A 25,413-nucleotide genomic window follows, 5' to 3' on the forward strand; every position below is an offset into this window, starting at 1 on the left:
TCTGTGTCGGCGCTGTGGACAAGGGGGAAGGAGGAGGAGAGGAAAGATGAGATCCGGCGGTTTCCTTGCTGCTCAGTTTTGGGAGGTAGTTCCAGATTCAGGTCTTTGGGATCCCTCCCGGCGCTTTACCCCGCTTCCCAATTCGAGGGAGGTCGCGCTGGTCCCATTCCCCTCTCAAAGTAAGAGGGGGGGGGGCGGTCGCCGAGCGTCCAGTCACCTCCGGCGGCGGCGCTGCTACGCAAGCCCGAGGCTTCAGACTTGAGTCTAGGCCCCACCCTCCCCCACCCGCTTGAAACGAATAAAAATCAGTAACGGCAGCTCTCGTTGCGTCAAAAGGATATCACAATGTGGCGGGGTTGAGCTCAGCCTGTCCCGACTTCTCTCCATAACATAACATCATGTAATAGTTGCTCAGCGCCCAGCTCCTGCAAAATAACTTTTTGTTTTCTCCTTTTCGTTTGTTTCAGGACTTGGGAGTGCCTCCTTCGTTTCGAGTGGCAGACCAGAGTGAGAGCCTTAATCTGGCTCCTGGTTTTAAATTTGGTTCTTTGCTCTTGATTTCCCTCGCCTAACTCTTGCATCTTCTCTTTGGTTTTGCTCTGTCACCATGGCGACACTCTAGCTTGCCCTGTCTGCCTTTCTGATCCTCTGTTCATCTCCCCCTACCCCCCCCCCCCCCCCCAAACACCCCACCTGCATGCTCCTCCTGGCTTTGTTGAGCCATGTCCAAAAAGCAAGTTGTCAAGACCAGGACTAATAAGAAACTGGACTTGGAGAGGAAAAGGGACGAGAAGGCGGTGAGACGGGCCCTGGCCAAGGAGAGGAAGAACCGGGCCCACGTGGGGGCAGAGGATGAGGAGTTTGTGAGCTTTGCCAACCAGCTGCTGGCCATGGGACTCAAACTCCGGGAGGTTCCTGGTGATGGGTAAGATACATGTTATCTCACAGTCCTTGCATGCACAGAATCTGAGGCATACGCCGGTGTTGATGGTATTTTGACCCAATAGTTCATACCTGCATAAGAATTCTCTCATCATAACTTTCTCTGAGTCTCTCCTCCGAATTATAGCCATCGAGTTTTACAACACAGAAAGAGGCCCTTCAGCCCAGGTTTTAAACTCCTTCTTTCAATAATAAATGTAAAGCATTTTTCCAAGCATTGGTAGGATGTCCAAAGATTTTCAGGTTAGGTGAGGTTGTGGGGATAAGGTGGGGGAGTGTGCCTAGGTAGGGTAGTCTTTCAGAGGGTCGGTGGAGACTCTTTGGGTGAAATGGCCTCCTTCTGAACTGTAAGGATTCCATGGATCATTGATTGAAAATATTGAGAGTGCTGTAACTCAACATCTTCCCCTAAAACTCAATTTACACTACACAGCGGCAAGAGTACATCACTCACTCATTTGCTGAGTATTGAAACAGATTACTCTGCAGTCAGGGGTTGACACTTTGAGTTTAAAAACCCCGAGCTGCTGAAGATTACATTTGTAAATGCCAGCATCGTGAAAAATCAGATCTGACTTTAGCTTTACGAACTCAACTTCAGTAAAAAACTCTTGACGGAGAGTCATCCAGACTCAAAACGTTAGCTCTGTTCTCTTTCCACAGATGCTGTCAGACCCACTGAGATTTTCCAACATTTTCTGTTTTTGATTCAGATTCCAGCATCTGCAGTAATTTGCATTTATTTCATTCAATAAAAACTTGTTTGCTTTGAACTTGAAGTTAATGTACCCCCCCCCCCCCCCCCGAGTATTTGTTGTAAATGTTATGTAGAATCTATGATGTGGAGATGCCGGCGTTGGACTGGGGTGAGCACAGTAAGAAGTCTTACAACACCAGGTTAAAGTCCAACAGGTTTATTTCAATGTCACTAGCTTTCGGAGCGCTGCTCCTTCCTCAGGTGAATGAAGAGGTATGTTCCAGAAACATATATATAGACAGATTCAAAGATGCCAGATGTAGAATATATATTGAGAAGGCAGTGGAAAAGGGTGAGATAATGGGTGGCACGGTAGCACAGTGGGTAGCACCATTGCTCCACAACTCCAGTGCGACGTCTGCACGTTCTCCCCGTGTCTATGTGCTTTTCCTCCTGGTGCTCCGGTTTCCTCCCGCAAGTCCCGAAAGACATCCTGTTAGGTGAATTGGATATTCAAAATTCTCCCTCTGTGTATCCGAACAGACGCCAGAATGTGGTGACTAGGGGCTTTTCACAGTAACTTCATTGCAGTGTTAATGTAAGCCTACTTGTGATAATAAAGATTACTATTATACGATCATCTCGCATAAGGCGCAGATGGATAGGCAGACAAAATTTTGGCAGTTGATGGAAAGTACGCGGAAGGTCCCACTCCAGAACTTTTGGCCAGTAGAAGGGAACTGCAGACGCAGTTTGACCTTTTGTCCGCAGGGAAAGCGGTACACCAGTTGAGGTGGGCAAAGGATGTGGTGTACGAGTACAGGGAGAAGGCCAGTGGCTTGCTGGCACGACAGCTTTGCTGGTAGGCGGCCTTTCAGGACATTGTTCAGGTCCGGGATGGGGGTGAGAGGGCTGGTGACGATGCCGGAGGAGGGGAATAGGGGGCGCGATTCTCCACTCCCACGCCGAAGTGGCCGCGCCGTCGTGAACGCCGTTGAGGATCACGACGGCGCAAAACGGCCCGGTCCCGACCGATTCAGGCCCTGACAATGGGCTAGGATCGGGGCCGCGTCATCTACACGCACCAGGCCTTGTCGCCCGCGTAAAAGCGGCACCGCATAAGATGACGTGGCCAGCGCCGCATAACGGGCGTCATCCGCGCATGCGTGGTTGCCGTCCTCTAAGTCCACCCCGCAAGAAAATGTCTGACGGATCTTGCGGGGCCGCGGAAGGAAGGAGGTCCTCCTTCAGAGAGGACGGCCCGACGATCGGTGGGCACCGATCGCGGGCCAGACCCCCATTTGAGGTACCCCCCCCGGTGCAGGATCCCCCCACAGGCCGCCCCCCCCCAGCGTTCACGCACCGCTCACGACGGCAGCGACCAGGTGTGGATGGCGCCGAGGGGAACCCGTCGTTTTGGCCTGGCCGCTCAGCCCCATCCGGGCCTGAGAATAGCGGGGGGTGCCGGAGAATCGCCATCTTGGGTGTCTCCGGCGATTCTCCGGCCTGCAGCCCGCGAAACCCGACCGGGCCGTTCCCGTCGCTTGGGAGAATCGCGGGAGGGCGTCGGACCGGCGTCCCCGGGTAATATTGGCGGCCCAGGCGATTCTCCCAACCGCGTGGGAGTGGAGAATCGCGCCCAGGGCATTTGAGGAGTTTTATAAGAGGTTGTATAGGTCAGAGCCCCTGGGTGGAACGAGTGGGATACGAGGGAGATTTTTTTTTTTTTAAACAAACAATTTTATTGAGGTATTTTAGGCATATAGAAAAACTGACATTGTACAGTACAAACAAAAAAAGGAAGTCAAGACACAAATTACGCATGAAACATAATGCAAACCACGGCTCTGTTCACGCACGGACCTGCCTCAATACCCCCCCCCCCCACTTGACTCTACTCCACCCTAGCCCCACCCCCTGCCGACACTTACTCCTCTGCGAAGAAGTCAATAAATGGCTGCCACCTTCGGGCGAACCCTAGTAGTGAACCTCTCAAGGCGAACTTGACTTTCTCTAGGCCAAGAAAGCTCGCCATGTCCGATAGCCATACCTCAGCCCTCAGGGCCTTTGAGTCCCTCCATGCTAACAGTATTCGTCGCTGGGCTACCAAGGAAGCAAAGGCCAGAACATCGGCCTCCCTTTCTTCCTGGACTCCCGGGTCCTCCGAAACCCCAAAGACCCCCCCCCCCCCACTTAAGCTTCAGGTCCTCGGTCTGCGTATCCTCAGCTCTCATTAGCTCCTTGTAGATGGCTGAAACTCTACCCTCTCCCACCTCTCCCCTAGAAACTACCCTGTCCTGCCTCCCCTTCGGCGGGAGATGTGGGAAGGATGGCACCAGTCTGCGTACAAAATCCCTCACCTGCCAAGTATCTAAAGTCGTTCCCTCTCGTCCGCCCCAAACTTCTCCTCCAACGCCCTCATGCTCGGAAAGCTCCCTTCCAGGAACAGATCCCCCATCCTCACAATCCCCCGCCTTCCTCCACAGTCGATACCCCCCCAGTCCATGTTCCCCGGGGCAAATCGGTGGTTGCCGCATATTGGCGTCCACACCGATGCTCTTACCTCCCCAGATCCGAAGAGCCGCCACCACTATCGGGCTCGTGGAGTACCGTGCCGGCGAAAGCGGCAGTGGCGCCGTGTCCAGGGCTGCTAAGCTAGTGCCCCTGCACGAAGCAGCCTCCATCCGCTCCCAAACCGACCCCGCACCCACCATCCATTTCCTTATCATCGCTATGTTGGCCGCCCAGTAATAGTTGCTGAAGTTCAGCAACGCCAGCCCCCCTTCTCTGTTCCTTTCAAGCATCACCCTGTTCACACCCGCGGGGACTTCCCTGCCCATACAAATCCCAGAATAATTTTATTCAGCCTCTTAAAGAAGGACCGCGGGATAAAGATGGGGAGACACTGAAAAACAACCAAGAACCGTGGGAGAATCGTCATCTTAACAGTCTGCACCCTCCCCGCCAATGACAGCAGGAGCATATCCCACCTCCGGACCTCCTCCCTCACTCTTTCCACCTGTGGGGACAGGTTGAGCTTATGCAAACTGCCCAGTCCCGTGCCACCTGAATCCCCAAATATCGGAAACTCTCCCCCACTAGCCTGAACGACAACCCCTTCAGCCTACTCTCCTGCCCCCTCGCCTGAATTACAAACAACTCGCTCTTAGCCATGTTCAGTTTGTATCCGGAGAACTGGCCAAATTCCCTCCGGGTTGCCATAATACCGTCCATCCCCACCATTGGGTCCGATACATTTCATAGCAGATCATCCGCGTATAACGAGACTCTATGTTCCACTCTCCGCCGGACCAGCCCCTAGAAGCTCTCAGTGCAATTGCCAGCAGCTCTATGGCTAGCGCAAACAGCAGTGGGGGAGAGAGGGCAGCCCTGTCTTGTCCCACGGTGCAGCCTAAAGTAGTCCGATGTCATCCTGTTCATCCTTGCACTCGCCTCCGGGGCCTGATACAATAGCCTAACCCAGTCGATGAACCGTCCTAGTACCTCCCACAGATAATCCCACTCGACCCGGTCAAAAGCCTTTTCAGCATCCATGGCTACCACTATCTCTACCTCCCTGCTCTCCAGGGGCACCATAATCACATTGAACAGCCTTCTTATGCTGGCCACCAGCTGCCTCCCCTTTACAAACACGGTCTCCATAATTACATCCAATACACAGTCCTCAATTCTGGTCGCCAAAGTCATGGCCAGTAACTTGGCGTCTACGTTAATCAAAGAGATCGGCCTGTATGACCCACAGGCCTCCGGGTCCTTATCCCGTTTCAGAATGAGCGAGATGGGGGCCTGCGACATCGTCGGGGGGTAAACTCACTCTGTCACTTGCCTCGTTAAAGTCGCTGACCAGCACCGGCCCCACTACCCCGGCAGATTTTTTGTAAAACTCCACCGGATACCCATCCGGCCCCGGGGCTTTGCCCGACTGCATGACCTTCAGGCCCCCCAACAACTCTTCGATCCTGATCAGGGCCCCCAGTCCGTCCACCAACCCCCTCCCCACTCTTGGGAAGGTCAGTCGTCCAGGAATCGCCTCATCCCCCCGGGTCCCCCGGGTGGTTCCGAAGTGTACAGCTTCCTATAAAAGTCCCTAAAGACCATGTTCAGCCCTGCCGGGTCACCCACTAGATTACTTTCCCCATCCACTACCCTCCCTATTTTCCTAGCCGCTTCCCTCTTCCTCAGTTGCTGCGCAAGCATTCTACTGGCCTTCTCCTCATGCTCATAAATCGCGCCTTTTACCTTTCTAAGCTGCTCGACAGCCTTGCCTGTAGTCAGCACCCTAAATTCGGCCTGCAGCCTCTGTCGTTTCCTGAGTAACTCTGGCCTCAGGGATTCTGCGTAACTCCTGTCCGTCCGTAGAATTTCCTTAATCAGTCGGTCCGTCTCTGCCCTATCTGTCCTGTCCCTGTACACCCGGATTGAAATCAGCTCCCCCTTCACCACTGCCCTTCAGTGCCTCCCAGAGCACCGCTGCCGAGACTTGTCCAGTATCATTCACCTGCAGGTAATTCTGCATGCGTTTCCTCAGCCTCTCGCACAGCGCCTCGTCCGCGAGTAGTCCAACTTCCAGCCTCCATGGTGGGCGCTGAAAGCTGTCCTTACAAAACTGCAGGTCTACCCAGTGCGGAACATGGTCCGATATAGCAATTGCCGAATATTCTGCCCCCACCATTCCGGCCAGCAGGTCCCTACTCACAACAAAGTAGTAAATTCGGGAATACACCTTGTGGACATGGGAGTAGTACAAGAACTCCCTCGCCGTCAGCCGGCTAAATCTCCACGGATCTGCTCCCCCCATTTGCTCCATGAACCCTCTCAGTTCCTTTGCCATCGCTGGCAACCTGCCCGTTCTTGAGCATGACCGGTCCCGGCTCGGGTCCAGAACCGTATTAAAGTCCCTGCCCATGATCAACTTACGCGAATCCAAGTCGGGGATCTTCCGTAGCATCGTCCTAATAAAATCCACATCGTCCCAATTAGGGGCATACACTCTGACTAGGACTACTCTCACCCCTTAGAGCTTACCCCTCACCATAACGAACCTGCCACCCCCATCCCACGATTGTGCCCTCCGCCTCAAATTGTACCCTTTTATTAATCAGGATCCGAGGGAGATTTTGAAGGGGCTGGAGTGTCCCAAAGTGGAAGAGGAGGATAGGGCAGGTTTGGAGGAGTCATTGTGGTTTGAGGAGGTTCGGATGATGATAGGGAAAATGCAAACTGGTAAGGCGCTGGGCGAGATGGGTTCCTGGTGGAATTTTCTAACAAGTTTTCGGACAGGCTGGCATCACTGTTGGTGGAGATGTTTGAGGATACGGTAGCTAGGGGGCACTTCACTTCCAGTCACAATGGGACAGGCATCTATTTTGCTTTTGTTAAAATGATAAAGACCCAGGGGAGTGTGGGTCTTATCGGCCAATTTCCCGTTAATTGGAAAAAAAATAATTGGGTTCTCTAAATTTTAATAATAGAAGGTGGGGGGAGCAAGAGGTGGCGATAACCCTGGAGAAGATGTTTGATCGGGTAGAGTGGAGTTATTTGTTTTCAGTGTTGGAAAGGTTTGGGATTGAGTCCTGTATGCCAACAATCATTTATTTCCAACCCGGTTCCCATGGTGGGGGATATAATGGGGCTGTTCAAGTGATTTGGGACTTTTTCAGGATACAATTTGAATTTGGAGAAGAGCGGGTGCTTCCCGCTGGGAAAGGGAGTGGGCTTAGGGGGATTGCTGTTTCGTGTGGCGACTACTCACTTCAGGTATCTGGGAGTGCAGGTGGCTCGAGATTGGGCCCAGCTCGGTAAATTGAATTTCACAAGTTTGGTGGGCAAGGTCGAGGTGGATCTGTTAGGGTGGGACAGTCTCTCCCTATTATTGGCAGGCCGGATACAGTCAGTAAAGATGAATGTTTTGTCGCAGTTTTGATTTTTAGTCCAGTGTCTACCAGTCTTCTTTCTGAAAGCATTTTTTATGGGGGTGGAACGGTGGATTTTGTCGTTTGTCTAGGTAGGTAAGATAACGAGGATTCGCACAACGGTGCTTCAGAGAGGGCGACAATCGGGGTTTTTCTTTGCCAAATCTGATGTATCATTATTGGGTGGCGAACGCCGAGAAGGTGCGGGGTTGGGGTGGGGAGATGGAGGCAATGTGGGTGAATATGGAGGCAGGCTCATGTAGGGGTCAGGACTGAGGGCGTTGGCAAAGGCGTCACTCCCGTTTGCCCCAGGGGAATACTCACGTAGTCCGGCAGTAGTGACCACACTGATTATATGGACACTTTTGGCAGCATTTTAAGTTGGGGACGGGTTCGAAGTTGATGCCGATCCAAGAGAATATTTGTTTGAGCCGGCGAGATTGGAAGCTAGATTTTGGAGGTGGAAGGAGTGTGGGATGGTGGAAATGAAGGACCTATTTATAAAGGGGCGGTTCGCGAGCTTGGAGGAGTTGTCAGAGAGGTTTGGGATTCCACGGAGGGAGGCCTTTAGGTATATGCAGGTGCGGAATTTTTAAAGGAAGGTTTACCTGAAATTTCCGGTGACAGCGCCCTCCATCTTTGTTGTTGGAGGGGGTGTTGTCGGTAATGGTGTTGGAGGGGAGGGGGGTGGTCATCTCGGGAATTTATGGGAGGATTCTGGAGGCGGGTACAGCGTCACAGAGGGAGTTAAGGCCAAGTGAGAGGAGGAGCTGGGGGTGGCACTGGAGGAGGGGTTGTGGTGTGAGGTGTTGCGGAGGGTGAATGCCTCAACTTCGTGTGGGAGACTAGGGTTAATACAAGTAAAGGCAGTGCACAGGGTGCACCTGAGAATAGGACAGGGTTAGAGGAGCCAGTGGGGAGGTAGTGATGAGCCGGTTGTTTGAGGGGTGGAGGACACTTGCGAGCTGTGTGAGAGGGGCCCGGCGTGTCCGAAGTTGGAGACGTTTTGGGATTCTTTCTTCAGCACCATATCGGGGATCTTGCACTGGACTTGGAGCCAAGCCCCTGGGGGCCATATTGGGGTGTCGGACCTACTGGAGCTGCAGATGGGGGCGGGGGCGGATGTTTTAGCCTTTGCCTCACTGATGGCTTGCAGGCAGGTCCTGTTGAGGCGGAGGTCATATTTTTTGAGTCATATGTTTATTGGTTGGTAGAGTTTTTTTTAAAATGTATTTATTTACGGGTTGTGGGTGTCGCTGGTTCGGCCATAATTTATTGCCCATCCCTAGTTGTCCGTCAGAAGGTGGTGGTGAACTGCCATCTTGAACTGCTGCAATCCCTGAGGTGTAGGTACACCCACTGTGCTGTTAGGAAGGGAGTTCCAGGATGTTGCCCCAGCAACAGTGAAGGGACGGCGATATATTTCCAAGTCAGGGTGGTGAGTGACTTGGAGGGGAACCTCCAAGTGGTGGGGTTTCCAGGTATCTGCTGCTCTTGTCCATCTAGATGGTCGTGGGTTTGGAAGGTGCTGTCTAAGGAACCTTGGTGAGTTACCGCAGTGCATTTTGTAGTTGGTGAACACGGCTGCTATTGTTCGCCGGTGGTGGATGTTTTAAATGTTTGTGGAAAGAGGAGCAATCAAGTAGGCTGCTTTGTCCTGGATGGTGTCAAGCTTCTTGAGTGTTTTTGGAGCTGCACTCATCCAGACAAGTGGAGAATATTCCATTACACTCCTTACTTGTGCCCTGTAGATGGTGAACAGCCTTTGGGGAGTCAGGAGGCGAGTTACTCGCCATAGAATTCCTCGCCTTTGACCTGCCCTTATAGCCATAGTATTAATGTGGCTAGTCCAGTTCAGTTTCTGATCAATGGTAACCCCCAGGATGTTGATTGTGGGGCATTCAACGATGATAATGCCATTGACTGTCAAGGGGTGATGGTTCGATCCTCTCTTGCAGGAGATGGTCATTGCCTGGCACTTGTGTGGCACAAATATAACTTGCCACTTGTCAGCCCAAGCCTGGATATTGTCCCAGTCTTGCTGCATTTCAACATGGAATGCTTCATTACCTGAGGAGTCGCGAATGGCTCTTTGATGTTCTTTTTGCTTTGAGCTGTTTTTTGTGTGCATAAAATGTTAAAAAACGAATTAAAATAAAAAAGAGTATAGATTGAGAGATTTCAAGGCCGGATACTGTCTGCCTTGTTGAAACCTTGCCCTGCCCCAAGGCCCAGGTCATGTTTTCTCCTCCTGGTTTTGGTTAAAATGTCTGATTTTAAAATGTTGTAACAGCTGTCTCAGTTGTGAGGCGTTGAATGCACTTTCCGTTAGATGGATAAAATTCTCATGCACATTTCAGTGATTTTGAAGATCCGTGTTTTACATTTTGATGTTCCTGAGTTGTTCACTCAATTGAACGTTTCATATGCTCAGATTGAGTTCCTCTGCCTTCCATTTTGGCTCAATTGTTAACATACTAATACAGAACAGAGAGGTATTTGACACAGTCATATTAAGCTGATAATCTCACCAATGTGCAGGTTTGAATCAATGTGCAGGTATATGCAGGTGAGCGTGTGATGAGGCTTAATAACACAGCATCGTACAACATCCTGGATCTCCAGAGTAAAACAGTCCTATATTTTTGTCCGAAGGCTCAGACTGTGTTATATAATGCCGTATATATGTGCTGCTATTCCCTTGAAATTAAGTTTGATAATACACTTGTTTCAGTTCAAATCATGGGAGCTGGAGATCAGCGAATGAACCACAACATTTGGTAAAAATACTTGATGTGAGGTTCAAAACTTGCTGAAATACAAATAAAATAGATGTGGGCCATGCGTTAGATTTGGGGTGTGCTTCCTCGTACATTTTATACAGAAGTGTTTATTTCCTTTGTGGCACGGCCGCCTTTTCTCTGCAGCCTTCGTCTCACATATAACCCCCATAACGTCAATAACTCTCCATTTCTCTGACTCTGGTCTTCTACGCATCCTTTCCTCCATTGGTAGCTATGCCTTCAGGCCAGGCAGGCATTCATGCTCTGGAATTCCTTCCCAAAACTGTTCCTCCTCTTCGGTTCCCTTTCACTCAAAGATCTCCCTATAAACTATCTCCTTGATCAAGCTTTTGGCAACATGTCCTAATACCCTTGGCTCAGCATCCACAAAATGTGCAGGTTAGGTGAATTGGACATTCTGAATTCTCCCCCTGTGTACCCGAACAGGTGCTGCAGTGTGGCGACTAGGGGATTTTCACAGTAACATCATTGCAGTGTTAATGTAAGCCTACTTGTGACACTAATAAAAAGGGATTGTTAAGATTTTTTTTTCAAGAATACACTTCTAAACTGGTAAAACAGTATTATCACCATTCATGGACATTGTATCAGCTTGTGGTGGACACAGCCTTTGAACAATATTTATAATCATGCAGGAACTTGAAATCACAGAATTGTTACAGCACAGAAGGAGGCCATTTTTTCTGACTTGTCCATGCCGAGTCTCTATGAGAACAATTTACCAAGTGCCACTCCAAATTCTCCTATTTGTGGGTTTTTATGACAGTTATCCTATTATTGGCCTCTACTTATTCTTTTTTAAAAATAAATGTTTTATTAAAGTTTTTCCAATCAACGTTTTTACATAACAAAAATAGAAATACAGATGGTAATAAAAAAAATAACAATAAGCATAGCCCAAAGCTTACTTACAATAAAACTAATTACAAAACAGAATTTTTTTTTTTGTTAAACAGAACAAGGTGGGTTTTGTCTCCATGCCCAACTCACATTATATCAACAGTACCCCCCCCCCCCCCCCCCCCCCCCCCCCGGACACTTACTGCTCCCCTAGAAAGTCAAGGAACGGTTGCCACTGCCGGGAGAACCCCATCAAGGACCCTCGCAAGGCGAACTTTATTCGCTCCAGGCTGAGGAACCCCGGCATATCACTAACCCGGGCCTCCACGCTCGGGGGTTTTGAGTCCCTCCACATTAACAGAATCCATCTCCGGGCTACCAGAGAGGCAAAGGCCAGTACCTCGGCCTCTTTCACTTCCTGCACTCCCGGATCCTCCGCCACCCCAAATATCGCTACCGTTGGACTCGCCTTCAGCCGAGCGTCTAAAGCCCTAGACACCACCCTTGCAAACCCCTGCCAGAATCCTTTAAGCGCCGGGCATGCCCAAAACATATGGGCATGATTAGCCGGATTCCCCGCACACCTCGGGCACCTGTCCTCCACCCCAAAAAACCTACTCATTCTTGCTGCCATTATATGCGCCCGATGCACCACCTTAAACTGGATTAATCCGAGCCTGGCACATGATGAGGAGGAGTTCACCCTGCCCAGGGCATCGGCCCACAGGCCCTCATCCAGTTCCTCCTCCACTTATCCTTCAACTCCCCCACTGAGGCTTCCTCTACCTCCTGCAGCTCCTGATATATGTCCGACACCTTCCCCTACCCAGACACCACCCTATCCTGGATCCTGCGTAGGGGCACCCCCCCCCCCCCCCCCCCCGGCTACGCTTTAAGAATACCCTTTTCACTCGCAGGGTATTATTCGCCCACACAAATCCCATAACAATCCTATTCACCCGCTTAAAGAAGGACTTGGGGATGAAAATGGGGAGGCACTGAAATACGAAGAAGAATATGGGGATAACCGTCATCTTCACAGTCTGCACCTGTCCCGCCAGGGAAAGCGGGAGCATATCCCACCTTTTAAACTCTCCCTCCATCTGCTCCACGAGCCAGGTTAAGTTGAGCCTGTGCAGGGCATCCCAGTTCCTGGCCACTTGTATCCCCAAGTACCGAAAGCTCCCCTCCACTATCCTGAGCGGGAGCTCCCTCAGTCTCTCCTCCTGGCCCCTACCATGGACCACAAACAGCTCACTCTTCCCCACGTTCAACTTTATACCTTGAGAACCTCCCAAAGTCCCCCAGGATCCGCATGACCTCCCCCATCCCCTCTAACGTGTCCGAAATATACAACAGCAGGTCATCCGCGTAGAGGGGGCCTCTACTTATTCTTCTCCGATAACTGTCTACCTCCCTCTGCCTCCATCAAAATCTCAGCCAGTGCATTCCAAATCCTGTCAATGTATCAGCTAGTGCACACTTTGGCCAATTGCGTCATTAAAGACAGGTGATGGTTATTGGCTCCACCTCAAAGAGTATAAATGGACACAGCTGGAACCATTTGGTGGGGGAAAATCTATGAGGTGTTTGTAGCCCCTCACCCCCGCTGGGGAACTCACAGAATCTGGCACATCATAATTGCAGGTTCCTTTGTTTTCATGCCACTGTAGATAGTTTGGGCTCCCCTCCAACAACACTGCGACTCCCACCCTCCTTTCCCCTCTCTCCCACCCCCCCTTCCTCTCCCTTCTGTTGGTGCAGAGGCAAGGGTATCTGTCTCTCCAGCGCAAAGTTTAGTGCTTGTACCATTTGTTTTTGGTAGGATTTGTGTTGTGAACTGTTTTAATAATCAGAGTATCCAGCCCCCCCCCCCCACCCACCCCTCCTGTACATTGGTACTAAGGGGAGAATATCCTGTTTCTCCAACACAAAATTAGTGTTTGTACCGTTTGGCCTTGCATATATTTTTTTTACTGTTTTAAAAGAAAGATATGTATCTCTGCTGAGCTGTATGCCGAATAGACGTTTTGAGGGTAACAGACAAGCTGCTGTAGTATTCCTCCATCTATCAGTAATTCTCACCACTCGCTGTGTCAAAAAGTTTTCCTTCATGTTGCCATTACATCTTTCGCCAATTGCCTTGAATCTGTGCTCTCTCGTTCTCAGTCCTTCCACCAACGGAACCAGTTTCCCCCTGGTCTAGCTAGACCACTCATGGTTTTGAGCCATAGAATTTACAGCACAAAGGGTCATTCAGTCCATAATTCTTTAGCTGCAGCCAGCTATCCCATTTCCCTACCTACTCCCCTCCTTTTAAAAATGTTCTTCCTTTTCTAATCATTGTTCAAATTTAACCGTGCGCAGAGAAGTGGCAAATGTGGTTTAATATAGGCAAATGCAAAGTGATTTGACTGGGATGTTTGATGTGGATTATGTTCTAAATGGGACTGAACTGAATTGTTGGAACAGGTGAGCGATCTTAAGGGTAGACAGCACTAAATCTATCAGCTCAACGTTCCCAGCCTGTTAAAGAGTGGAATGTTGGGATGCATAGTGAGGGTTATAAACGTGTAAATCCCAACAGAGAATTTAAAAACTGTATTGGTCCTGTGAGACTACGACTGGGGCCCTACAAGCCATTTTGGCCTCCCTGTTCCTAAAGGGTACATTCAGTTATCAAGAAGGGATGCAGAGGAATGCCTCATGGTTGACCCCAGAATTCTGAAGGAGTGCTGTACAAAGAGAAATTGACGACTATGGGTCCTTTCTTTCTTTTTTTGTATAAATTTAGAGTACCCAATTATCTTTTTCCGATTAAGGGGCAATTTAGCGTGGCCAATCTACCTATCCTGCACATCTTTGGGTTGTGGGGATGAAACCCACGCAAACACTGGGAGAATGTGCAAACTGCACACGGACAGTGACCCAGAGCCAGGATCAAACCTGGGACCTCAGTGCCGTAAGACAGCTGTGCTAACCACTGCGCCACCGTGCTGCCAAGGGTCCTTTCTGTCTTGATTTTGGTCTGGGGGGATATGATGGCAATGGTTATAACAAAGAAAGGTTTGAACAAATTGGGTTTGAGCAAGTTTTTCTGCTGGAGGCTGAATTTAAGCACGAAAGCTCATTAACGAATGGAGGACAAAAAAGAAAAGCAGGTTGAATTTTTCTTCTCCATATCACGCTGAGTATGTGGAACAGATTACCAACATGGTCAGTGGAGCAAAAACCTTTATGGGTTTCAAGAAGAAGATGAACAAGTTTTTTTTTCTCTTGCCAAAAATGGTATTCAGTGTTATTTGAAAGGAAGTATTATAGGTTGTTGGTTTGTGTGGGCTTACGGTCTTCTCCAACAGGTCCAACTCTTTTTAAATGGCTGCAGAACTGTGACCGTGAAGTGTGAGGTATGACAGTGGAGTAGTCTGTACAATCCCTTTAGCTTCAATTGTCTGATGAACAACCTCGAGGTATCTTTGTTTGGATAAAAAAACCTTCATTTCATTTGCCAATGGTTTAACTCTTGAGTGCCTAATTCCTGGGGATCCTCTCCTTGCATTCGCAATGCCACCATCCCTTTGACCATGAAGTTGCTGGTTTTTTGCTTGCTTTATTTTAATTTGGGGTGACAAAATGTCTACCTTTTTTTTTTAAGGAATTGCCTGTTTCGTGCTCTTGGCGATCAGCTGGAAGGTCACTCCCGAAACCACCTAAAACATCGGAGGGAAACAGTGGACTTCATGGTAAAACATCGGCAAGATTTTGAACCATTTGTTGAGGATGATGTCCCTTTTGATCGATATGGTGAGTCCTAATCTGATTGTCCCATTAACTCAAAGTATAACCGAAAACTGAGAATTGATGGAAAACGTTTAGCAGGTTGGGCATACTTCATGAAATAATATGCATGAGCGTGGCACGTACTGTGTTTATTGCTCCGGTTTCTACCAATTCTACTTATTGTTTGGTATGGGGTTGCTTAGCGACCTCCTTCACCTGTGGTTGTCAACAGACTTGCTACTTGGCATGCCCTCCATTCACCCAATTCAAAGAAAAATTTTTTAGAGTACCCAATTAATCTTTTTCCAATTAAGGGGCAATTTAGTGTGGCCAATCCACCTACCCTGCACATCTTTGGGTTGTGGGGGCGAAACCCATACAAACACTGGGAGAATGTGCAAACTCCACACGGGGCAGTGACCCAGAGCCGGGATCGAACCTGGGACCTTGGCGCCGTGATGCAGCAGTGCTAACCACTGCGCCACCGTGCTGCCCTCCATTCACCCAATTCAATGAGATTCCCTCCCCTAGCATAGACATGCCATCACTCTGAGGAGCGGCGGACAGAATTTTCTCTGTATGTGGCAGCGGGTGAGAAAAACGGCATTGTAGCTGCTGGTACCAAGCACAGCTTTCTCCCATGTATTATTGAGACCATCGAAGAAAAAAAAGGCAAGGGTCAGGTCCCATGACATAACGCTATTGGAGCGGGTTTTGATTGAGGCTCTCCTGCCGGCACCCTCGATTTTCTAAAGGCCGCCCCAGTGCACAATATTTTGCATGGAAACCCCATCCCATCCCCAGAGCGATGCAACTTATTTGAGCTCCTCTGGGATTTGTGCCTGCAGGCGCTTCCATTGGGCACCAGTTGTCATTTACGCCGGTCTGCCCTCGCGCCAACCTGAATGGATTTTCCTAGTGGGGGGGGGGATATTCAGGTGCAGAGCCCTGATAATGAGATTGTAATGATCCCAATATTGAACGTCTGGAGTCATTGGCGGGGACAATTACGGCAAGTATTCCTGCCGACGGAAAACTTGCCTTGAAATTTTCCGTTCCCGACACCAAACCCGCCCGAGTAACAGTCAGATTTTCTACTGCAGGGTTACTGATATGATTCTGACCTGCTCAGAATGAACCGGGTTACCCTGTGGTGAGGGAAGTGATTTTAATTCCCAACTCAACTGAAGCTTGTCATAAGTCAGTGGTTATACTCTAGTCTCTGGAGTTCAAAGTTGTGTGGGTTGAAGCTCTACTACAGAGACTTCAGCACAAACTCTAGGCTGATCCTCCCAATGCAGTATCAAGGGAGCGCACCGTCATCATTTAAACCTCTCAGTGCTCTCCGATGGATGTCTCCGTTAGATGTAAAAGATCCCATGGCACCATTTGAAGAAGAGCAGGGCATTCTGCTGGTGGTCCTGGTCAATATTTATTCTTCAGTTGTCCTGCTCTGAAAATAAATTTATTTATCTGGTTACTATCTCATTCCTATTTATGTACAAGCACATTTCAAAATAAGTTCATTGCCTGAAAAGTACTTTGGGACACCCTGAGGTTGTGGGTGATTCTGAAAACTGCATTGTGTTTGCTGGGGTGTTCGGCTATTTCCAGCAGCACCTTGTGCACACAGTCACGGTTAACTGTAATTGCTGCAGTGGACTGGAATGGGAAACATTAAACAGAATGCTACCTCCTGACACGTCATGATCTTTCACTTGCCATCAACAACAACTTGCATTTATATGGGTGCCTTTAGGAAAATGTTCCAAGGCATTCCAGAGGAACAAAGCAATTGGAGCCCCAGAAAAGTCTATGGAAGCAATTCCCAGTGGCTGCCAATGTTGGGATGGTGGTTAGGAGACCTACAAGAGGCCAAAGTACAGAGGTATGGAGAGATGTGGACAGAAGGGGGGGGGGGGGACGATTGGGAGCAAAGATAGATCAGTGAGGACTGTGCTGGGGTGTGCTGTGTTGGTGTGGAACTATCGAGACAAAAATGCCAGCTTACTCCTCCAGCTATTGAATACTGAGCATGGATGGAGATATCATTAGACATATATCACAACACTGATGGTTTGGATTTCTGTTTTTCAGTTGCAAATCTGGAAAAAACTGGCACATTTGTTGGCAATGATGTAATAGTTGCCTTTGCAAGGAACAACCAAGTGAATATCGTGATTCACCAGCTTAATGCCCCACTTTGGCAGGTAACATACAGTTTCACGTCCGTGTATTATCTTGGCATTTCAATGTATCGAGGAGTCTGCATTAGAGACTCATGATTTGTGCAGAACCACAGCCCCTCACATTGTGTACTCAGCAGCTTTCCTCTTTAGTATTCTATACCATGCTCTGTTAAAGACATTAAATAAATGTGCATTGTAACAGTGGAGTTCTGATGCAGTGTTTTGCATGGTGCATGTGCTCTTTCAACATGGAAGGGTTGGCATTCTTTGTGAAGCGATGTCCAATCAGCAGTGTTTCTGAATGCCTTGTAATTATTACAAGATATGAGACATTATCAGTTGACCAAGTCTGTATGTGTCAGATGCTGATTGAGACACGCTGGGAAATGGCTATTTGGTGGGTTTTATAATACGACGGGTGTACGATGGTACCAGTTATGTAGTGCATGTATTTTTGTGGTATTTAACGTGCGGGCTGGGAACTGTTATTTGCCAAAATTGGAATGGCTATATCTGGTTCTAAACTGCTCATGAGCACGCTACAACCTTGCCCTGTCAAATCAAACCTGAGAATAGTCATCCACTAACAACCAGGCAGCTTCTCGCTTTCCCGAGACGGCACAAAGCTGCAAACATAGTGGATTGAGAGCTTGCACAGTGAAATAAGAGGGCCACCGAGGCACTGTGACATTTTGAAATGGAGGAATTAGGACAAGGCACGATCACAGCCCCACCCTCTACCCATTTAACGAGCAGCATTAGAGGGTGCAAGGAGTAATGTAAGTTGCAGGTGCACCTCACTGCTCCTGATCAGATGTAAATTAAACCCCAATGCATGAACATTTCTGGGCTTCTTCCACTACTGCACAGCAAACTTCCTGGAGTGGGTGCATTGGAAAGGGTATTGAGATGGGTCAACTGAGACTATATGAATATTTGGCTGAAATGTCTGTGCCATCCCATTCCTGCTGACCTGCAGTGTCTGACCTGTGCATATGAAAGGAATGGGGTAGGCACACAAGCGGATACATCATCAGATGTGCCAGCAAAGAGTCAGCGCTTTCAGAGGGTAAGGAGAAGATGAATTTAGAAGGAAGAAGTGCAGGCAACATAAATGGAGGCATTTGAAGGGAAGATGGTTTTTTTATTTTAAAAAAGCACTTCTATGAAGCAAGCATTTCATAATCAGTCAGTGAGGCACCACTAAGTGTTCAAGATCTGGTGTCCTTTCCAGCCTATTGATTCAGAGAATTGTAACTGTACAAATCAAACCAGGACAGTACATGGCACTGAACATATCTATTATTCTGGTGTAACTCCTTCCCCCACCCCAACAAGGCAGTTCTGTTACTCTGGACCAGAAACCATTTTACTATTAAATCTCATAACGTGCATTTAGAAAGAACATGTATGGTTGGCTATTGTCACCATATTTACATTTGTGTTCTCACCATCTGGGGAACATCATCCCTTGTGTTCTGTCTTTTGATTTTGTTGTCCAGTCGTTGTGTTCATAAAGATGGAAGCTGTTAATTAATGCAGAGGCATGGAACCCACTTTGGGCACTGTGTCAGCATCAAGCACTCCCAGGACAGATAAAGCACAGGTTAGGGCAGTGTCCAGTACACTGCAACATCTACTCTGCCATTGTCCTTTTGCCCTGTCCACTTTACCAACACAAGTGATCCTCTGGAAGCAGCGCCAAATGGTGCAGGATCAACTTCAGAAACTGTGGCCCCTAAATGTTTCAGATAACATGGTGTAACTCATAGCAAGACTTTGCATGAATAGTGCAGTTTAAAACACTCAGCTGTTTATTGTAAACTTGTAAGCAATTTAGGGGCACATAGAACACCATTAAAGGCACTCCTTGTGAGACTCTGGACTGCTTTCATCCAAGGGTTCTGCACAGCTGGAGTTTGAAGTCTTTACTCTACACTTTTAGGTTCTGTAATATTTATATGGTGCAAATACCCAAACATTGTCCGTATAAATTGAACGTGGCCATTGTGTGTATAAAAGCCTAGTGACCGTCTAGCAGACAGTTCTCTGTTTTTAGCTTGTTCCTAGTGTTTTCAATAAATCTTATTGTCGGGAAAAGTTTCCTGTTTATTTTTGTTTGTATGATTGAGTCATAAACATTCACACGAAGGATATGCACAGTGCAATGAAAATCTTGCCCCATCCATATACCGTAAGTCACTTTGTAATTATCATACGGATAGCTGTTCACTTATAAATAATTCAGAACACTGATGGTTGATCAATTATTTTAACTCTGCAGGTTTTTGGAACCCGCAAGAGCAATGCTGTGGAGTTGCATATTGCCTACAGATATGGGGAGCACTATGACAGTGTGCGCATGCTCAATGATAATTCAGAAGCGCCTGCGAACCTAAAGACAGAGGTTGGTAAATGTATGTGATTGTGTCCTGAACCCTTTTGCGCACAAAACATGCAATGTTAAAGTTACTGAAAGTCTGTGACCTGCATTCCAGTTCTTCTTCAGCAGGGAAAGAGAGAGAATTAGCAATCAATAACCAGCTCTGAAAACATTTTGGTGTACATTTTAAAAGCTTACTGGTGAGCAAGAGTTTGCAAGCTAGTTTACATAATTTCCTTTAATGGTCGCTTCTCGGGCTGTGGAATGAATTCTAAGCACAATTACCAGACAATAGCCGCCAGAAACATTGCTCTCTTGTGTGTTTAAAAAGTGACACTTTAAAGTTTTTTAGAACTTTAGTTTGAGACCAACATTCTGCAGGGCTGCTTCCTCATTTTGCAGTGTTTTGTATAACTCTTGGTATAAATAGCAGCACTTTTTTTTTGTGAAGAGGTCGCTACAGCACCAGACCCAGAAATATTCATGTGTAATTATGTGACTCTTGCAGATGCTCATTAACGATGATTCAAAGAAAAAAGACCGAAACAAAATGTGTCACTACCAGATGGAAGATATTCGGGATTTTGAATGTGAAGTGACCAAGACTAATTTGGATGATGCAGTTCAGAAAGTACGCAACGCAACAGGGTGCATGGTAAGTAGCTGAAAACAGACTGACCAAGCTACCTCCTGTGTTCCTTGGCTAGGCTTACAGTAAAGCACATAGAAGTAACACTCCCAACTGCTCGGATTAGGCTCTGTATTTTAATATCAAGTAAAATCTTTCTAAATGAACTGTAAAATGTTCTGTAACTATCTACTTAATTTGTTTTCAACCAGAGTTGTAGTTTTCTGTAAAACTGCTGTAAATGGTGTCTGCTGATTATTCTGTATAGAAGCACATTGTTTATAGATTGTTAAATTATGACCAGTCTAAATTACAATTTGATTTTTTATGGAGAATTTTTGTTCCGAACCTTCAAGTTCACAGTGACCCCACTGTGTGTGGCTTCTATTCCTACTGTCAAGTCTTTGTTTACTGTGATACTTTCATTTGGAATTTATGGTGCTGAAATTGTGTATTTAATCTTGGTTGTTTAAAATGAAAATGATACAGATGTGTATTAGCACAGTGACTAAATGCAGTACCAGGGCTTGACTGAGCCACACTAACCAGGACGCTATTGCTTGATCAGGTCAGCAGCATTAGGGGTGTTACAATTGGCCTCCGTGTCATTTGGTCAGGGAGAGGGGGAAATCTTCCAAGTGGGTGTTCCTGATCACTAATCAAGTGACCTCTGCTGAAAAGCATGCGTGTGTCTTCAGTGAAGACATGTTGGGCTTTGGTTCTGATAAACCACCACATTCAAATAACGATTAGCAGTTGGGGCCCATATATGAAGAATGGCGAGGCACAAGAGAGGGTGCAGAACTGTTGGAACCCATTCATGAACAAGAGATAGTATAATGTTCACTGGAGCGGGAGCTTGGAAAATCCGGGAAGTGAAGTGACTTGTAACAGTTGATGTCCTCCTTGTTTTTCCTTTAGGACACCGCTGTGATTGTTCAAAATCTGGAAGCTGAAAACTACAACATAGGGTCTGTAATATTTACCATCTTACAGATGGAGGAACTGAAGAGTAGCAGTGAGTTCCCACACCTGAACGTTCAAACATAATCTGTGTACAACATATTGCAAGTGCATTTCAACAAGAGATTTTGAATTGTAATGATTTTCTGACTGGCTTCCTCTTTTCATTGTTTCTTTGTGCAAAATTTGCCCTTTGCTGCAGATTCCGTTCCGGTTTTACATCATAAACATCTAACTTGTCAAACTTGTTAAGGGTCCTGTTCAGAGGCTCCGTAGATAGCATTAAAGCTAATTCTGAATTGTGTTTTGAGTGTGCTCTTCAGTTTATCCAAGTTCCCAGATCAATACAAACTTGTATTCTCTCAAATAGTCCTGGCAGCCGGTCTAACTCTGTCAAAATAAAAGATTACACTTTGTAAGGGAAAACATTGAATGAATTACAGCAGATTTGGGAATATAGCATTCCTAGATTGTCGACTGGTAGGGTAGTATCAGATTTAGTTGAGAATTTTTAAGAACATAACAGGTCAGTAATATCCTTTTACATAACGCAATTGAAATTCAATCATTCTGTGTTCACTGGTGAAAAACCGCTGTCTGTAGAGTGACCCAGTTTCTGGCCTGTGAGTGCATCATACATGACTTTAATTTAATTTTGATTTAGACAGCGATGAAGAATCCAACCAAACCAGTTCTAATTGCAGCCCTCCGCACATGTCACCTCTCTGGATGGAGAATGGAACTGGTAACAGGATTTTTGGAAATCAAACGGTCAACACTGAAGAAATTGAAAACAACAGGAGGCTGAATGAAAAGGAAGAAAACAAAAGGACTAAAAATAAGGTGTGTAAGGTACGTGTTAGACAGTGTTGGACAGTGTGACCGGGGACAGATACAAAAGAAAAAGCTCTGCACAGCAACATGTGAGATGTGTACTTTTAAAATCAAAGACGACAATGTCCAAGGTTTTCACTGATGTGGAATTCTGGAATCTTATAATCCAGTATGGATTCCACAGCACCATACAGGCAGCTACACATGGGTCAGCTACACATGGGTCAGTTTGCCCATTTCTGAGTCTTTAAGTTCATGTTTTGCAGCATTATTTCTAGCTAGCAGACATTCCACAATGGGCCGTAAAGGGTCAATGGCAGAAAACCACATCATTAACTTTTACGGGAAGCGACCATGCCACATTATTTATCTCCCAGCATAGCTTTCAGTCAGTTCTGCCATTGGCCAATGTGTAGTAAATAGGTGGAAAAGTATGACTTTCATCTATGCGCATTTTCTTCATTGTTTTCTCCTGAAGGCATTGATTCCTCGCTTAAGTTCAGTTTTTCAGGCAAAGGGTATTCTCTCTCAACTCAAATATATTGTTCCAGTGGTAAATATTCGTGGGTTATCCTTGATGGTGAACATTTGGTGGGCATATCCAACTGAATGGGGCATTTCGGGCAAGCCCACCCCTGAACTGCCCTGACCTCTGAATACTTACACTTTCAGTGGTGGTCACTGCATTGTAGTTAGCAGAAAGAAATGCTTTGCTTTTCCTCTCTTCAGGAAGGCAGAGGCCAATTATGACACCTTAACTGTTGTCCCACTGCGATCAGTTTACTGAGCACAGACCAGGGATGGAACTGGTTTCAGATACTCGTTGAAAAAAATCTTTAGCTGCTAAAAGTTTTTTAACACCATCTGACGTACTATTTTATGAAGAAGCTTTTAAGGAAGTTGATAATATTGTATAGAGAATTTCTTGGAAGTGCTCATTGCACAATGTAGTGAAATAGGGCGACACGGTAGCACAGTGGTTAGCACCTTGCTTCACAGCACCAGGGTCCCGGGTTTGATTCATGGCTTGGATCACTGTCTGTGCACGTTCTCCCTGTGTCTGCGTGGGTTTCCTCCGGGTGCTCCGGTTTCCTCCCACAAATCGCAAAAGAGGTACTGTTAGGTGAATTGGGCATTCTGAATTCTCCCTCTGGCACCCGAACAGGCGGTGGAATGTGGCGACTAGGGGCTTTTTACCGTAACGTCATTACAGTGTTAATGTAAGCCTACTTGCGATAATAAAGATTATTATTGAATATTCATTATGTATACCGGCTGTTAAAATGGATAGTGCTTAACAACAATGTGCCACTGTGATTCTGCTGGTTAATTTGCATTTTAAAATTCTAGGTGACAAACAAGCAGCGAAAAGAACAGCAAAGGTTAGAAAAGAAGAAACGCCAAGAAGAAAGACATCGGCAGAAGGTCCTAGACAGCAGGAGCAATAATACAGAAGACAATGGAACCAATAGGGACTTGCAAGCACCTGTTACCCTCGTAAAAACATTTACAACTTTGAACATTTGATCCACGGACAGCAGTTACCTTCCCAGCTGGCAATCGCCTGACATTGAATGGGTTACTTAAGTCTCCTAGGGATTAGCATCTTGAGAGATGGAGAGGTTTTCTGATGCTGCTTTAGATTAAGAAAATATTTGATTCACATCTTTTTTTGAAGAACTTGTTTTTTCTTTGCAAACTTGCACACAGATAAACTGGAAGAAAAAGTCTTAAGGTGAAAGCAGTGAATTGCTTAATTTTACAAATGCAATAAATCTTCAAATGGTACTAAGTGAGAATTGAAATGAGAAATGTGAAATGTACGTGCAGATGAATTTTAGCAGTAAATGGACTCCAAAGGCAAGAACGCTTTGATAACTGTGTGAGCATGGTTTAGAGGGATTGACTTAACATTTTAAAATGTCATATACTTCTTACACCTGCACTAATTCTCATTATTGGAGGTGAAACGTGAGATCCTTTCTTTACAACATGAATTTACACAGCTCCCTGAGGCCACTTGCTATAGAATGGCTTTTGCACATGAATGTTTCTGAACACATTATTGGTTCACTGTTCAGGAGGTGCAGTGTTCACCTGCAGGCATCTGCTGGGGTACGTACGGCCTCAGACATTTACCTTTCCGGGACTTAAATTATTTTTTTAAGTAAAGGATACAAATATGCTGCTAACTACCAAAAATGGAAGGATGCTTTCCACCACGGGCTGTGCTAAGAATCTGTGTGAATCGGTTTAGTAGCTGTTCAACCAGTATGAGACAAGTGGAAGAACTGCAACTTCTGACTGGCACCAGAAGTTGCTGCATCTTGCTCATCGAGGCTTTGTCAGAGATAGTTTGGTTGAGCACTCCTGGAGGTGACTTAAGTGAAAGAAACTCCTAAATTTGTTTGTTCAATTTCTACCTCCTTGGAGATTTTCCCTTGCTTGGAAGTAGGGAACCATTTGATTGTGGTTGAGAACACCCACCGAGTGTTTGAAACAGTAACTCCAATGGACAATAAAGTTTGACAACTGGCTATTGTATGATTGCTTGTGTTTACTATATTTTGGCTCTGTATTCAAAGTGATAATACATGATCCCCTCAGTGAGAAGCTAAGCTTGTTAAACAGTTTCGAAACATGTCACGATGATTTGAAATTAGTAACAACTGAATCAAGAGCAAACCTAAAAAATTGTGAGTTGCTATTTTTTTTTTTTTTTCAAACACCAATATGATTGATAGTTGGCTTATTTACACTCCAGGTCAGAATTCTTTACAAAAACTATATTACTGTAACTGAAAATGCTTTACAAAGATATTTTAAGAAAATAAAACAACCCTACCTGTTATCAGTTGTGCATCTTGCTTCAATGGGTGCAGTGGATCTGGGTTTACCAGCCTAGTATCCCCTCTTGTTTGGTAGCGTTGGCGAATGAAGCTGGCTTCGGGGGGTTATTCTGGTTTGAATGACCATTGTTATGGGCCAGGGTTTAGAGAACCCCAAAGTGTATCATGGAGTTCATCTGACACGCAACTTTTAATAGATTGGGGTATGGGGAGCACACTGGCCCACTCTACAGGCGTGATGCACCAGAACTCTACAGTACTTTAAATTAAAACAATTTTTATTTATGAAACCAGTTAACACTTTATAAACCCACAGTAAACATCTTAACAACTATCAACCAATCCTCCCCACAGATCCAATATTCTATAAGTAAACCACAATCTTTCCTTATTAACATCCATAAGACAAAAGACCCTTTTTAACACAAGATCAGGTTTAAATTCACTACTGAGAGCAGTCAGCACTTTGAAATCACCCAATTGATCTGGAGACTGTCTTTAGTTTGCAGAGAGATCCTTATACAGCTCCTTGTTTTGCCTGCAGCTATCCAGCTCTCAAAACGAAACTAAA

The 25,413-nt window shown here is 46.6% G+C and overlaps 1 protein-coding gene across 2 annotated transcripts; it reads left to right on the forward strand.

Annotated features, from left to right (window-relative positions):
* Positions 1 to 24,844, forward strand: otud3 (OTU deubiquitinase 3). 2 transcript variants are annotated; one of them, XM_072478250.1, is made up of 9 exons: positions 1 to 85; positions 468 to 925; positions 14,872 to 15,020; positions 17,094 to 17,206; positions 19,470 to 19,592; positions 20,077 to 20,223; positions 21,118 to 21,214; positions 21,824 to 22,011; positions 23,344 to 24,844. In XM_072478250.1, exons 2-9 carry the CDS (start codon positions 723 to 725, stop codon positions 23,518 to 23,520), a joined length of 1,197 nt encoding a protein of 398 aa, XP_072334351.1. In that variant the 5' UTR covers positions 1 to 85; positions 468 to 722; the 3' UTR covers positions 23,521 to 24,844. The 2 variants fall into 2 exon arrangements, with proteins under 2 accessions (XP_072334351.1, XP_072334352.1); XM_072478251.1 differs by having other exon boundaries at positions 21,824 to 22,002.
* The last annotated feature ends 569 nt before the right edge of the window (positions 24,845 to 25,413 follow it).

The sequence above is a fragment of the Scyliorhinus torazame genome, chromosome 16 (assembly GCF_047496885.1).
Source record: "Scyliorhinus torazame isolate Kashiwa2021f chromosome 16, sScyTor2.1, whole genome shotgun sequence".
Taxonomy (NCBI): Eukaryota; Metazoa; Chordata; class Chondrichthyes; order Carcharhiniformes; family Scyliorhinidae; genus Scyliorhinus; species Scyliorhinus torazame.

What these genes read in the sequence shown, in the direction of transcription:
- otud3 (XM_072478250.1), top strand. Translation starts at nt 723, where the DNA reads ATGTCCAAAAAGCAAGTTGTCAAGACCAGGACTAATAAGAAACTGGAC. An exon ending in TGTCCCTTTTGATCGATATG is followed by an intron (nt 15,021 to 17,093) that starts GTGAGTCCTAAT and finishes TCTGTTTTTCAG; the next exon opens with TTGCAAATCTGGAAAAAACT. An exon ending in CTAAAAATAAGGTGTGTAAG is followed by an intron (nt 22,012 to 23,343) that starts GTACGTGTTAGA and finishes TTAAAATTCTAG; the next exon opens with GTGACAAACAAGCAGCGAAA.